The sequence below is a fragment of the Sorex fumeus genome, unplaced genomic scaffold (assembly GCF_029834395.1).
Source record: "Sorex fumeus unplaced genomic scaffold, SorFum_2.1 ptg000123l, whole genome shotgun sequence".
NCBI lineage: Eukaryota > Metazoa > Chordata > Mammalia > Eulipotyphla > Soricidae > Sorex > Sorex fumeus.
In genome coordinates, this window is record NW_026606180.1 from 4,682,156 (window position 1) to 4,696,269 (window position 14,114).

At 61.6% G+C, this 14,114-nt stretch overlaps 1 protein-coding gene across 2 annotated transcripts in view; it reads left to right on the forward strand.

Annotated features, from left to right (window-relative positions):
- BTBD9 (BTB domain containing 9) overlaps window positions 1–9,223 on the forward strand; it is a 428,648-nt gene extending 419,425 nt beyond the window's left edge. The window contains exon 9 of one of the 2 annotated variants that reach the window (XM_056137362.1): window positions 7,705–9,223. In XM_056137362.1, coding sequence (XP_055993337.1) covers window positions 7,705–7,918 — 214 coding nt within the window. In that variant the 3' untranslated portion in view covers window positions 7,919–9,223. The remainder of the gene's footprint in view (window positions 1–7,704) is intronic. The other variant, XM_056137361.1, reaches the window with a different exon arrangement.
- The last annotated feature ends 4,891 nt before the right edge of the window (window positions 9,224–14,114 follow it).

The window sequence follows — 14,114 nt, forward strand, 5'->3', positions numbered from 1 at the left end:
GTTCCTCTTTGTGGCTCGTGAGACCCGGGGCTAGAGAGCGGCTTCTGCGGCTGGTCTCAGCAGGCGGAGCGCCGGGCTCACGGCGGAGCCCCGCCGCTCACAGGGACCCCGCGAGAGCCCTCCCATCAATAGCAGGAGCGGAGGACGGTATTGACGCCCTGAGCCTGCTCCGGGGGCCTCGCTATTGAACCCGCGTCGCGGAGGAGAGAGGCTGTGCCTATTCATCTTTGTCCTGCCACCTCGTGCGAGCTTGCACGTACAGGCACCTATTGGCTGGGCGAGCGAGTGAATCCGTCAGCCCGTCCATCGTCCCCCCACTGCCCATCACTCAGCAGCTCGAGGAAGAGACCGAGCGGAACATGACCACTCTCAGGAGACCGAGGCTTTCCACACAGGCTTGTCTCGTAACAAGAAGGCCCTTTTCTCTTTGGAGCGGGAGGCTTGGGCCACTCTCGGCAGGGGACCAATGTGGTGCCAGAGATCAAACCGGCCCGTGCCGTACCCCCCCCACACACACTATTTGCAAACCGAGATGCTGTAACTGAAGACACATGCCAGCCTCAGCCTCTCCCGGGCGAGGGCCTTCACGGGAACAGTCGTGACCCTGCTGCAGTTTATTGAGCACTCACTATGTGCCCGGCCCTGGTCCACACCGTTTATGTTTATGACACTACGTGATTCGTTGGTGAAGTAAATCCTCCACTCAGCCTCATTTTAAAACATGAGCCTGAAGGAGCAGCCCCGGGTTCCATGCACCGTACGCCTTCCAAGCGTATGGTCGTGAGTTCGTGTGCCTGTCACCCGGGCACCTCGCGAGACCTTGGCAGCCTTGCCGCCTGCAATCCCATCGCGACAGCCACGGTGTGTGAGCCCAGCAGGAAGGCAGGTGGCCCATGGGGCGGTGGGGAAAGACAGACAGACACTCTCTCCCCGGGCAGGAGCTGTGACCATGTGTGCCAAAGCTAAGAGCCTGGCGGGGCCTGGGCTGGAGCCAGTAGCAGCCCAAAGGAGGGGAGGAGAAGAGGATAGTCCCGCCAGTGCTGACACCAGCATGGCACCATGGAGCCCATTGGGGGTGGGGGGCCTGCTGAGCCTGTCACAGACGTGCCACCCTACGTCCATGCACGCTCTCGGCCAGCGTTTCCCTGGCGCCCAGGCCACTTCTAGCCTGGCTTCCTGTGCGCCCTCCCCCCAGCCTGACCCCGCCGAGTCTCGCACTGTGCATTGATGGTGTTTTCATCTGTGGCCCCTCGGAATACCCCGGGGGCCCACAGGGGAATGTTGATGAGCGGCTCTGAAAGGTGAGACTGGGAACAGGATGCCCCAGGGAGAACAGCCAGTGGGCACTTTCCCAGGGGCAGACAGACTGGAGGGTTCTGTGCCGGTCACACCTGCAGAGCACTGGAGGCAGAGGCGGGATGGTGGCTGGGAACAGGAGGGCCTGGTGGGCGGCAGTGACAGCGGGCCTCGCTCCCGGCACGGAGATCACCGTGCAGCCGCCCCGGGAGCTGTGCATTGCCTTCCATTGAACCTTTCAGACTCTCACAATAAAACGTTTTAAGCAAAAGAGGGGGGGGGGAACTGGGAAAGATACCGCATGATCTGCACAAGGGCAGCATGCCGGTGCAGCAGGGCTGGGGGACCCGCGGCCGGGCTCTCCTCGGCCTGGGTGCGAGGCTGCGTGTGCCATCAGTGGCGACTCAGCCCGGCGAAGGGGGGGTGGGCGCATCTTTGCAGGGGCAGTGGAGGGGGCGAGGCGGACGGACGGGCCAGGCTGGGCGCGGGCTCCTGCTTGCTCGCGGTGCGTGTGAGGAATAGTGATCGGCCCATGAACTCGCCGCGGGGGGCCGCGAGCCGCCAGCAGCAGGCCGGAGAGTCGGCAAGTGGCTGCATGAGCTGCCCGCCAGGACCACTCATCGCAGAGCCCGGCGCGAGGCGGAATTTATTTACAGGCTCTGTCGGCCCGCCGAGTGGCTGGGGGGCTCCCGGGCCATCCTCGTTCCCATAGCAACCCGCGCCTCTCGTGCAGAAGAGAGCAGGGAAACTGTTTGAAAAGATAAAAAAAAAAAAAAACCCTCCTTCCTGGCCAGCATTGCCCTATCCTACCAGCCCTCACACGGTGCCCCCCCCCCAGACCCCAGGCCAGCAGCCGCCCCCTCAGCAAGAAGCCGAGACTGGGGCCAGAGCAGAGGGACCAGCGTCCCCCACCCCCCAGGACAGGCCGTCCGAGGTCTGGGGACCGACTAGGCCCGCCCTGCTGGGCCAGGGACTCCTGTGCATTTGTCCTGGGCCCACCCCACACTCCCTTCCAGGAAACCCCACCTCGGGGCGTCAGGCAGGTGCCCCCAGGCCCCAAGTGGCACCCACGCCCTCATGCCCCTGACCTTGGAGAATGGGGGGGCTGCAGGGGCTCTGAGAAGTGGGGCACGTTTGAAGCAAGAGGATGTGGGGTTGCAGGGAGGGGTGTTGTTAAAGCAGAGCCATCAGCACTGGCACCCTCCACGGTCGGTCGGGGTCAGATGCCTCCCACCGGTCGGGAGGAGGAGAGGAGTGGCCGGCACGGCCCGCCACCCCCAGCACCACCAGCAGAAAACAGGGAAGAGGGAGAAGCGGCCTCGCGGGGGCCTAGACTCAGTGGTGAGAAACAGCCGTTGCTCCTGGCCCAGCGAGGGGAGGAGCCCAGAAGAAAGAGCTGGAGGATGGAGGGCCCATGTGCAAAGGTCGGGGTCAGCAGATCACCCCACTCCGGCCTCTCCTGGTCAGCAGGTTGCTTACTTCCTGGCTCACAGGAGACTGGCCTCTAGGGGCCGGAGAGACAGTGCAGGGGGTAGGGCGCTTACTTTGCACATGGTGGACCCTGCTCTGATCCCCAGCATCCCATATGGTCCCCCGAGCACTGCTAGCACTGAGCATTGCTGGGTGTGCACCCCCCACCCCCCGATAAAATAAGGACAGTGGAAAAAATGATGTAAATAAAATAAGGAGTGTGAGCTATACATTAAAGGTCCCTTCCTAATGAGACAGAAAAAAAGGTTCTCTGTAGCATCCCTCTAAAAGATCTTTGGGTTTGTTTTTGGGTTGGGGGCCACACCCCAGTGGCCACACCTCAGGAGCTTCTCCCAGCCCAGTGCTCGGGGGACCTTCCGGAGTGCCGGGTATCACAGCGGGAACTCCTGAGTGTGCTCCGGCCCCCGAGCCATCATTCTGGCCAAAAGATGGGGTTGTGGGACTCTGTAGACCTCAGTGTCCCCACTGAGAGCCGTCAGGGGAGGAAGCAAGTGAGCACCGTCCCCAGCCCTGGGTGTGTGGCACTAGAGCAAGACAAGTCTGCGCCCCCCCCCCCCCCCGTGCCCTGGAAGCTAAGCAGGTGGGACTCTAGCTGAGGGGCCCCGGGGCCCTTGGAGACAAGGCCGGAGCTCCGGGCCCCAGCTCTGCAGGGACACGGAGCCGCAGCCACCACCTCCCCCCAGTTACTCTCCTTGGCAGCAGAAAGCTCACCGCCGCCCGGGACCAAGCACAGGCGAGGAGACAGGCCTCCCGATCTCCCGTGTGCACAGTCTCAAAAGGCCTTCGGGACCCCCACCCCCACCCCCGCCAGGCCCTGCCGAGTGCTGAAGTTCCCATTATTTGTGGGTGCCCTTGTGTCAGTGAAGATGGGAAAGCGACATTTGGAAAGCTTTAGAAGCAAAAAGCGGTTGCCTTCTATAAATAGTCTCACCCAGAAAATTCTCGCTCTTCCACCACGAGTAAGCCCTAGTGCAGATCTTGGCGCCGCGTCCTGCCTGCGGTCGGTGCTGGAGGCGACTCACCCGTGCCTGCTGGTTGTGCCCAGTGCTGTGCTGGGACACGGTGTGGGGGCTCGTGAGCTGCAGACAAGCGTGAGTGGAGCGTGGAGACTGCCCCGGCGTCTGGGCGTGGCACACGGCAGGTACTTAGAGGCCTCTACTCTCAAGACGCGTCACCTCGGAAATAGAGGTTGGAAGCCTGGCTGAGAAACGCTGTTTGTGTGGGTCGGCATGAGAGCCGGCCGTGGAAGTGACTCCAGAGAAGCCGGAAGAGCAAGGGGGCACTGACTGGCATTTATCACCCTTGCCCGATTTCGGCCACGGTCCTTAGTGGACTCTCGGGCCCACCCCGGGAGCTGTGCCTGCTTCTGCAAGCAGGGTGGGGAGGGCCGGGACCCCCAGAAAGGGCGGGAGTGTCTGTGTGCCCCTTTCCCGGACCCTCCCCCAGGGCTCAGGGCACCCCAAGGCTTGTGGAGAAGCCTGGCTTTGGCTCGGGAAGGCAGAGAGATGGATAACAGCAGCTCGGGGAGGACACCTGTTCATCCCCAGTCAGCGCCTCTGGGGGGCAGATCCTGGGGCCGCCTGCAGCTGGTTCTGCGAGGGTCAGACACGGGTGCGGACGGCCAGGAGAACCCTGACTGCCCCGCTGCTGCCCTTGCTGCTGCTCACGCCCTGCCCCCGCCGCAGGTTGGGAAGGAGCTTGGTGGGAGGGGTCCCTGGGCACAGACCCACAGGGAAGGCCCAAGCTCGCCGGGTGCAGCCCAAAACTAACTATGGAACTAAGCAGAGGCGCCCCCTGGGGACCTAGCTGCCCCCCGGAGGGGGGACTGCGGGAAGGGAACTGGGGGGAGTTGGTTCCTCACAGCCCCCACCCCAGGCCAGCAGGCACCTCGGGAGAGCCCCCACCTGTGGGGCCGCAGGCGCTGCATGGGTTAGGGAAGAGGGCAGGCACCTCCGAGAAGGCACATGCATCAGACCAGAGGGAGATGTGTGTCAGAGGGAGAGCGGTGGCCCTCTGTGGCCCCGTGCCTGCAGCTGCAAAGGGGCCGAAGGGGGAGAACAGGCCGTCGGGGACTGGCCCAGGGACCTCGCTGCCACCACCCCTGCGGCACCCCGACCCTCCCGACGGCCTGGGCGTCGTCAACTGCCGTCTGTAGACACTTAGATTACTTGTCACACAGGTGTGATACGTTGGGAAGAGTCAGCGTGTTTGTGTCTCATCTGGGGAGTGGGGACTCCATGGGGGGGCTCGGGGCACCATGTGCAGTGCTGGGAGTTGAGCTGGGGTCGGCTGCGTGTAAGGCGAGGGTCTTACCCAATCATTGCGCTGCCTCTGACCAAGAAACGCTGTTTTTTCGTACTAACGAGCTGCCTTTTTGCTCGGCCTCCCTGAGTCAGCCCTGAGTGGCCCCGGCCGGGTGTGGCCCCGGGTTGGTGTCTGCGCCCCCAGGCCACCCTGTGTCTTTGGCCTCAGCTTGAGCACACCAGTGACCACCTCGCCCTCTCCTCAGGAAGTGGCCCTTTGCCCCAGCTCCTTGCACAGCCTCAGTGACCCCCACCTTCTGAGGGGCAGCGGGACCCACTCCTTCCCACCCAAGTCCTTGCCGCTTGCACACGGCCTCTCCACTCGCCCTTCGCGGCCTCCTGTGCAGGGCTCTGCACACACTCCGGAGCTCATCGTCCTGCTCCTCGGCCCTCCAGGACCTTGGAGCCGGGGGGTCCGTTCAAGTGGCCCTTGTTCTTCCTGCTGCTCAGCTAGGCTCATGGTCCCCTTGCCTGAATGTGTGTCTCTCTGTATGTTTGAGTGTTTGTGTGCCTGTATGTGTGTTTGAAGTGTTTGTGTCTCTGTGTGTGAGGGTCTTTGTCTGTGTGTTTGAATGTGTGTCTGTGTGCTTGAGTTGGTATGTCTGTCTGTTTGAGTGTTTGTGCGTGTGTTTGAATGTGTGTGTGTGTGTGTGTGTGTCTGTGTGTGTGTCTGTGTGTGCTGTGCCTGTAGGTGTAGCTCTGGGAGGAGGTGGCCCTGCAGGTGCCCGCGTCTTGCCTGGCCCCCAGAGATCCAGAGAGCGGCTCTTGCGCGTCCGTGAGAAGTGGGTGCGGAGGGCCAGGGGCAGGTACACAGCTCCTGCGCACACCTGTGCACACCCCCACCCCCTTCCCGGGCCCATCACAACTGCTTGGCAGCAGCCTACGATTCAGCCCCCATATTTGCACTCAGATTCCACAGCAGACAAACGAATTGTGCTTCTGCGGGCCCCGAAGCTAGTTAATGGGTGGAAGGCAGTGGCTTTGGCGAGCTGGGCCGGAAGCGCCATTGGCACCTTGGTTAGGTGCGGCGCTTACATGGAGAGCTGGGCCTGCCAGAGTGTAGTCTGGGGTGTGCTGCTGGGCTCCAGGGCTACCCAGCGCCCCGATTCCTCCCCCACACACACATGCACGCACACGCAAGCACACACTTGCACACAGATGCATACATACACACATGCACACATAAACACGCACACATACATGCACACACGCACACTCGACCCTCCTGCCACCAGAACCCTCGGGAACCCAGCCCTGCCAGGGGCGCCCTCTCCCCCTGCCACCACCCTCAGGCAGCCCTGCCGCCCTTCCTCGGACCCTCCGCCTGCAGCCTGGGGCCCGCCCGCCCGCCCACCTCCCTTCTCTGCCTCTCGGCCTCTCACCATGAATATTGGGTTGCACTTGATAAACTTGAGTTTAATCTACTCACTGAACAAGGCACACCAGATCAGAAAGTAATTTGTGGGAAGCTTCTCTCTGTGGGTTTAAGCCGCTGTGTCTTGAAGATGTTTTCTTATTTCTAGAAAAATTCCATTAACATTTTTGAACACTTACGTGATTTAGTAAGCCCCTGCGTGTCAGCTCAGGGAGCCGGAAGTGTGGGGGCCAGGACGGAGCCAGTGTGTATGTGGGGGGGGGGGTCGCTGTGGGGGCCCCCAAGAGCAGGACAGGGGCTACCCACCCCCAGGGCATGGGGAAGGCACTGGAATCCACTCACATTCTCAGGCTTCAGAGATACGCAGTTGGCACATCTGGAAGTTGGTAAAACTGCCAGGCAGTAGATCCACGTTCCCCACGTCCACGTTCCCCAGATATTCACACTCCAGATCCACATGTCCCAGATCCACGTACCCCACATCTGTGCACCCCCAAAAATCAGGAGAGGCCCCTGCAAGACTCCTCCTGCAGAGACTGGGCATAGGCTCAGCTCAGATGCCGATGTCTGGAGCCCAGAGGCAGCTGTGAGGAGAGGGACGTGGCCTCCTCATTGCCTGCCCGGGCTGGGACGCAGCACGTGGCCTCCTCATTGCCTGCCCGGGCTGGGACGCAGCACTGACCACTCTGCCTTGCTCAGCAGCGACCCCCTTATTTGTGGGGACTGTCAGCTCACCGCCCACCCTGCATGCCACGCCTGGGCCACAGCTGTCCGCTGGGGGCTGGGAGCTGGGCTGACCCCGCACTGAATGACGCCACCATAACTCCCCCGCTTTCCAGCCGTTTCTTCCAGGGGACGGACCCGCGCGCAAGGGAGGGCACCGACTCCAGGTTGGCGCTGCCCTGGCACCCACTTCTCCCAGCTCTGATGACTGAGAGAGGAGCTGATTTGTTGCTGGGGTGCAGGAGCAGGCGAGGCTAGTCCTCCAGGACCTTCTCTGCCACGTTTTCTAAGTTTTATCCGTGCCCCAGGCAGTGAACCACACACGGCGTCGTCCCCGTCAGCAGCTCCCATGTCCGCTTGCTGGGCCCTGCATCGGGGAGGACCTCACAAGGGAGCAAGCGGCCTGTGCTGCTCTTTGGCCGGAACCCACTGCCCATCCCGTTATCGCTGGCCAGCTGCTGGGGGCGGGTAGAGGGGTGCTGACCGTCGCTCACGGCTCTCTCCCTCCCCTCCCAGGTGTTCCACTGTGTCCACTTCGAGTGCCCGGAGCAGCAGAACAGCCAGAAGGAAGAAAACGGCGAGGAAGTGGGGGCGGGGGACCCCAGCCCGTCGGGTCCACAGCTCGACCCCCACGCCCTGCCCGGCAGCCCACGCGCCTCTCGCTCCCCCAGTCGGCAGCACCAATAAAGGAGGTGCAGACACGGAGTCGGGGGCCTCCCCCCCGAGCTGAGATCTTTGGGGGCCGCCGTGGCCTGGCCCCACCTTCTAATAAGGGCCGACCTGGCGCAGGAAGGGGTGGGGCAGCCGCCGAGGGGGGAGCACCAGGGTCTTCAGTCCATAACGCCCACCCACCCCGCCTCCAGCCTGACCAGGGACCAGCCTGCTGGGTCTCCGCTTCTTCCTGTCGCTCTCCCCTTGCTGACCGGGGTTTGACTCTCAGAAATTCTCGAAGGGCACGTCCCTGCCTGAGACCCCCCAGGCTGGGGCCCAGACCCCTGCACCCCGCGGCCCCAGGGCTGACGGAAACAACTCTGGGAGCCGGACAGCTGCTGTCCAGGGCCTCTCGGATGGCCCCAAACTTCCCTGTCCCCCGCCTGGGCATCCTCTCCACTGCAGGGGGCCGGGAGATCCCTGGCCACTCCCAGCGGGCCCGGCCTCGGCTGACAGTCGGTCACGGGGCTGTTCGGTGATGGGTGGCCCCAGCCATCCCCCCCAGACACAGACCTTGGGTTCGACTGCGAGACCCACGCAGCTGGAGGCAGTTTCCCCGGAGTCGCCCCTGCATCTCTCGGCCAGCCCGGATGTCCCTTAGCTGTTGCCATCCCAGTGCCAGGCGCACTTTGTAACCGGACCGTCATTGTCTGGGGGGCGCTCCTCCCCAAGCTCCAACCTCCCCGCAGGCTGGACCCCGCTGTGGGCCCCACTGTCCCTCTGTCCCATCACTGTGCCCATCCCTCTGTCCCTCTGTCCCCGTTAACTATGTCCTTCCCTCGGTCCCCGGCCCTGCGCCCCTATCCCTTTGTCTCCTGGCGCCCTGTCCCTCTGTCCTCGTCCCTCTGTCCCCCGTCCTCCGCATGTGGGCTGGGTCTCCGTGCCCCCCAGGACATGGCTCAGAGATGGGGCCCTCGAGGAGCGTCAGAGCTCAGCTGGCTGTGGTGGAGACGGGCCGGCCCCTCTGTCCGGGCCTGGTGACAGGGCCATCCAGCCGCCTGATGACACCGGAAGTGTATCCTGTTTGGACACCACAGGAAGGGGTTGCTTCAGCCTCTCCCCCATTTCCGCCCCCCCCCCCCCAGCATGCGGGCGCCACGGGGAGCACGTCCTGTGTGTTGGCACCCGGTCACCAGTCAGGGTCAAGAGGCCTGTCCACTCAAGCACCCACCTACTGGATCCCTGACCCTGGGGAGCCCCTGGGCCCCCGCAGGGCAGCCCCAGGTCCCTTAGGGGGTGCCTCTGTCCTTGTGTCTGAAGCTTCTCAGCAGGAGCCCAGGGCCGACCCCTGGCACCCCGCGGTCCCCACGCCAGAAGTGTCTGAGCCCAGAGCAAAAGTACCGAGTGGGGCCGCAGGTGTGGGCAGGGCGGGGCCACGGGGGGAGAGGAGGCAGCACCCGGGGCTGCTGGCGAGAGGGAAGAGGCTGCGCCCCAAGGCCCCTGGCCCAGCCGCCCTCTTAGCTAGACCCTGGTGGCCACGGTGGGTGGGCAACTTCGCCATTGCTCTTTAAGTTGTCACTTCTTAATCTTATTAAACTGAAGTGTCGGTTCCCCACACATACATTTAAAGTGTTTTATTCCTAGAAGAGTTGGGAAGAGAAATTATTTTCAGCAAGAGTGGGATGTGTTTGTTAGACTGATTCCTTGGTGCAAAAAAAAAAAAACCCAAAAAATGAGTTTCTGAATTGTGGAAAAATTGCTCCCTAGTTATGTGTCGCCCCCGTTGCCAGGCAGTGTTCAGACGGGGCAGCTCCAGCCAGGCAATTTCACCTTTTTTTTTTTTAATTTAGAAGGTAACAAAAATGTAATCACTTATCACCTCAGCCACGGAAAGGAGTGCTGGAGATGGGAAGGCCACTGGGCAGTACCGGGCAGGGGCCCAGAGGTGGCCAGGTGCAGCTTCTGCTCCGGGCTTTGCGCTTGGCCCTTGGGTCACTGCCGCCCGGGGGGGTCGGGGGGGCAGTTCTCGCCCTGTTCGTTGTCCAGGCTGGGGGCCAGCAGGGGGCGGCAATCATTAGCAAGAGTGGCCACGCCGTCTTCACTGCTGGGGTATTAAAGCCTCTGGTGCAGTGCGGGTGCGTGGGGTTGCCAGCTCAGGAACCTGAGGAAGGGGAATTCGAGACCATAAGCCCCCCACCCTCCCCCTGCGCCCCTCCCCCAGGGGCCGAGGCTGAGCCCGGCTGCAGACTGAGTGGAAAGGGCGGGAAGGGCTTTGGCCGACCAGCTGCCCACGCCCACACCCCTCCCGCCAGGCCGTCAGGTCCCCTAGGGACAGGAACAGGCCCCTGGGAGCTCGGAGGGGCTCAAGGTCACTCCAGCCACCAACTCCGCGGCCACCCCCAGCCAGAGCCGGACCCTCAAAGGGAGGCATCCCCCTCATCAAGTCCGTTCTCTCTTTGAAAAAGAAAATAACAACCCCCCCCCCCCAGAGACGCGGGGCCTAGAGACTCCCAATCACCCTGTAATTTATGCTAAGTGTTGCCATTTGCATCCTGAGTATTTATAGCTCAGCCGGGAGGGCAGGAGGTGGGGGTGGGAGGGGCTGCGCGGGACCCCCACCAGCCTCTCTTGTCCTGGCTCAGCTGAGCAGGCCTGGGGGACACCGGTGCCTCTGTCCATCAGGGGGTCACCAAGCACCGCTGCCAGTGGGGTGGGCCGGACAGCCTGGTGCCCGGCAGGCAGGCCACCCTGCTGGCTTCTTGTTCCCAGGCTTAAGCCCCTGCACCCCCCACCCCCCGCCCCACAGGGTGTCATACCTGCCCCTCTCATCCCTCCCAAGGTGCCTGCAGGGAGGAGGGGACGGGCCTGCCAGGCCCGGGGTCTCAGAAGGGTCTTCCCGCCCTCTCGGGGCAGCTCTGGGGAGACAGGAGGGCCAGGGATTCTGGAACTGCAGGCCTGTTTGTCATCACTCGGCCCCCCAGCAAATCTCCTTTAGTGAAACAGCACCCGCCGTTGTTCCTGAGACTTCTGCTGTCCTCCTGGTGCCTCATCCTGGGCCACCAGTCACCCCTGGTCTCCGCTGTCCCGTCCCCGACGTAGAATGCAACAGTGAAGGAGCCTGAGTTGGCGTGACCTCCAGCGGCACCAGCCAGCTCCGTCCCTGGAGAAGACCCAGGAAGTCCTGTGCCTCGGGAAGGGGAGGGGCGCGGATTGGGGGCGGCAGGGGCGTGGAAGCCAGCCCACCGTGTTTGTGCCAGGAGTGTATTGCTCACTCGGGGGGGGGGGGGGGCATGTGGCTTCAGCCTCATTCTGCAGCACAACCTCCATGAGCGAAAGGACGGACAAATGTGTGTCTCCCGTGCGTGTCTGCGGCCGCCTGCCTGCGAGCTCCTGCTGGGAATGACTCAGTTTCTTGGGGCCTGTGTTGGTGTCGCCCCTCCGCGCTGCCGGCCCCTCGCAGCCCCTCCAGGGACCAGCACCCTCTGAGGACTGGCCGTCAGCGCCCTCCAGGCCTTGACACGCCTTAGCCTGGCCCCAGAGTAGCCACAGCCCCTGCGCCCTTGACCCTTCTGACCCCTCCCTCCAGCCCTGCACCCCCCCCCCCGCAATTCTCCCCTGACTGCCCCCTCCAGTCCTCCAGTGCCTCCAGTCTCCTCCCGATCCTACTTCCCCTGACCCTCCTTCCAGAGCAGCGCCTGTCGGGTGCGTGCCCAGGCTACTCCAAGGCTCTCACCAAGCCCCCGAGACCCTCAAGACCCAGAGTCCCAGAGTCAGGCCACTGTGCCCTGAGGTGCTTTTAGAGGCCCTTTGGGTGAGAGAAACTGGGCAGGGCTCAGAGCTGGCTCCAAGATCTGGCCCGGGTTTTGCCTGCCGGAGCCCCCAGTTGCTCCCCACCACACACGGCCCCCAAGCGCTATCAGGAGCGACCCTACAATCAAAAAAAGCACACTTCATCCCCGTGAGTCCAAACTCCTGCTCCCGCTCAAGCCATCGTCTCTCCTGCGGGCCGCCCTCAGGAGACCCCTCCCTTTTATTTCATTCAACACCCTCTGCGCTGCCCGGGCACCCCCACACTGAGCCGAGCCTCCAGCAGCCCAGGTGCTGCCTGGTGGGACCCGGGGAGGGGGTCACACTGGATCTAGGAGGACTCTCATACTCCTGCACCTCAAACAGCCCAGCCTGGCCTCTCCACAGACTCCTGCCAGGTTTCCGGCCGTTCGAGTCCGGTGGCCCCGCATCAAGGCCATTTCAAACCTTGGCCGGGACAGGGCCCTGTGTGCAAGGTTACTGGGGTGACCGCCAGGCCAAGACATGGGGACATGGCAACAAGGAAGAGGAAACAACGGGAGGCCCAGGTGGAGGGGCGCAGCCACTCCTGCGGACAGGGTGAGAGGGAAAGCCAGAGAGCAAGAGCCAGGCGCGAGAGCCAGTGAGGGCCCCTGAGCACAGCCGGGTGTGGCCCTGGTCAGAGGAAGCCCCTCTAAGGAGACCGTGCGGGAAGGACAGTGCTGGTGTGGCTGAGTTGGCAGGGACGGACAGGTGGGTGGGGCCTGGGGGTAGGGCCGGGGTGAAGTTCCTGGGCCTTTGGGGACAGTCCCTCCGAGCCAGAGGACGCTAGTGGGAGGCCCAGTGGCTCGCTTCAAACCCAGCCAGCAGGTGGGCTGGGAGTGCTGTGGCCACGGTCGGTCATGCAGGTGAGACCACTGGGATTTGGCCCCCAGGACAACTCCCCCATGAAGGAAGGAGAGGGGGGCGCTTGCTTCGGGTACATCCAGCCACAGAGGCAGAGGAACCCCAACTTCACAAGGGCCCCTGGGCAAACACAGACAAGTGAGGGTGGGCACGGAAAACAGCAGACTGTCGTCCGAACAGCAGTCAGGCGTGTGGGAAATGTGGTTTTGCATTTTTTAATTAAACTTTATTTGTCAGGCATCATTATGTTAGTTTCGGATATACGAGAGAATGAGTTGACAGTCTGCCTACACTGCGAAGTGATCATTATCAAAAGGCCTTCCTTAGAACATGTTTAGCTGTGCAGTCTTGTGGATTGTGGCCTGTACTGTCCATGACATTGCCTTGATTATTTTGTACCCTGGATTTTGTGCCTCTTCATCCCTTCAGAAGAAAGGAGCCCTCCACCCTCCACGTCTCTGGTAACTCTCCTTCTGTCCCTCAGATTTTCATTTTCTCTTGTTTAATTTTCTCTTGTCTTTTTGATGTCACATGTCAGTGAAATCATAAGGTATCTTTTCTCTGGCTTATTTCCTAAAGTGTAATACCAAGGCCCACCCCTTGTGTTGCCAATGGCAAGATTTTTCCTTTTTTTGATGCTTGGCCGCAACCAGCAGTGCTCAGGGCTCTGTTATCGGGGATCAGTTTACACTGTTGATTGGGGACACACTTAGGATCAAACTGTGGTTGGCTTCTCCCCATGAGCGCGTGCGTCTCTCTCTCTCCCTCTGACCCTGCTTTTATTCTTTTCTTTGTGACGGATCCATATCCCATTCCCCCTCAGTGTCAGCGGGCACAGCAATTGTCGTCAACAGCGCAGCAGTGAGTGTTGGGGCACCTTCGCCTTTTCCGTTGGCGGTTTCGTTACCTTCGGGAAAACATGCTGAAGCTGAATCGCAGACACACTGTAGCTCTTGAGGTGCCTCCTGAAGGGGCTGCACCCAAACGTTTCTTTCTCCTCTCTTCCCCAGTGTCCACCACGCTCCGCCAATGTCCCAGCTCCTTCCCGTCACCCAGCCTTTCTCTGTGGGGGCTCTCCTCCGCCCCCATTGACCAGTGTTCCCCTCCCTGACTTACCTCCGCACTCCTGCCCCAGGACCCAACTTCTGCTGAAGACCTAAAGCAGTTCTCCTGCTCTCCATTTCAACCGCCACTGGGCATTTGCTATTCCCCTACAAGGTTTCTTTTTCTTTTTTTAATTTTTAATTTTTTAATTTTTATTGAATCACCGTGAGCTAGTTACATGTTTGGGTTGCAATCGCAAAATGATCAAACACCCACCCCCCCACCAGTGCACATTCCCCACCACCAATATCCCCGGTATACCCCCCCCCTTTCCCACACATCTACACAATGGAATACTATGCAGCTGTCAGGAGAGATGAAGTCATAAACTTTGCTTATAAATGGATGGACATGGAGAATGTCATGTTGAGTGAAATGAGTCAGAAAGAGAGGGACAGACATAGAAGGACTGCGCTCATTCGTGGAGTATAAAACAAGGTTTCTTTACAGCCCGCTTATGAGAGACATCATTCTGAGTT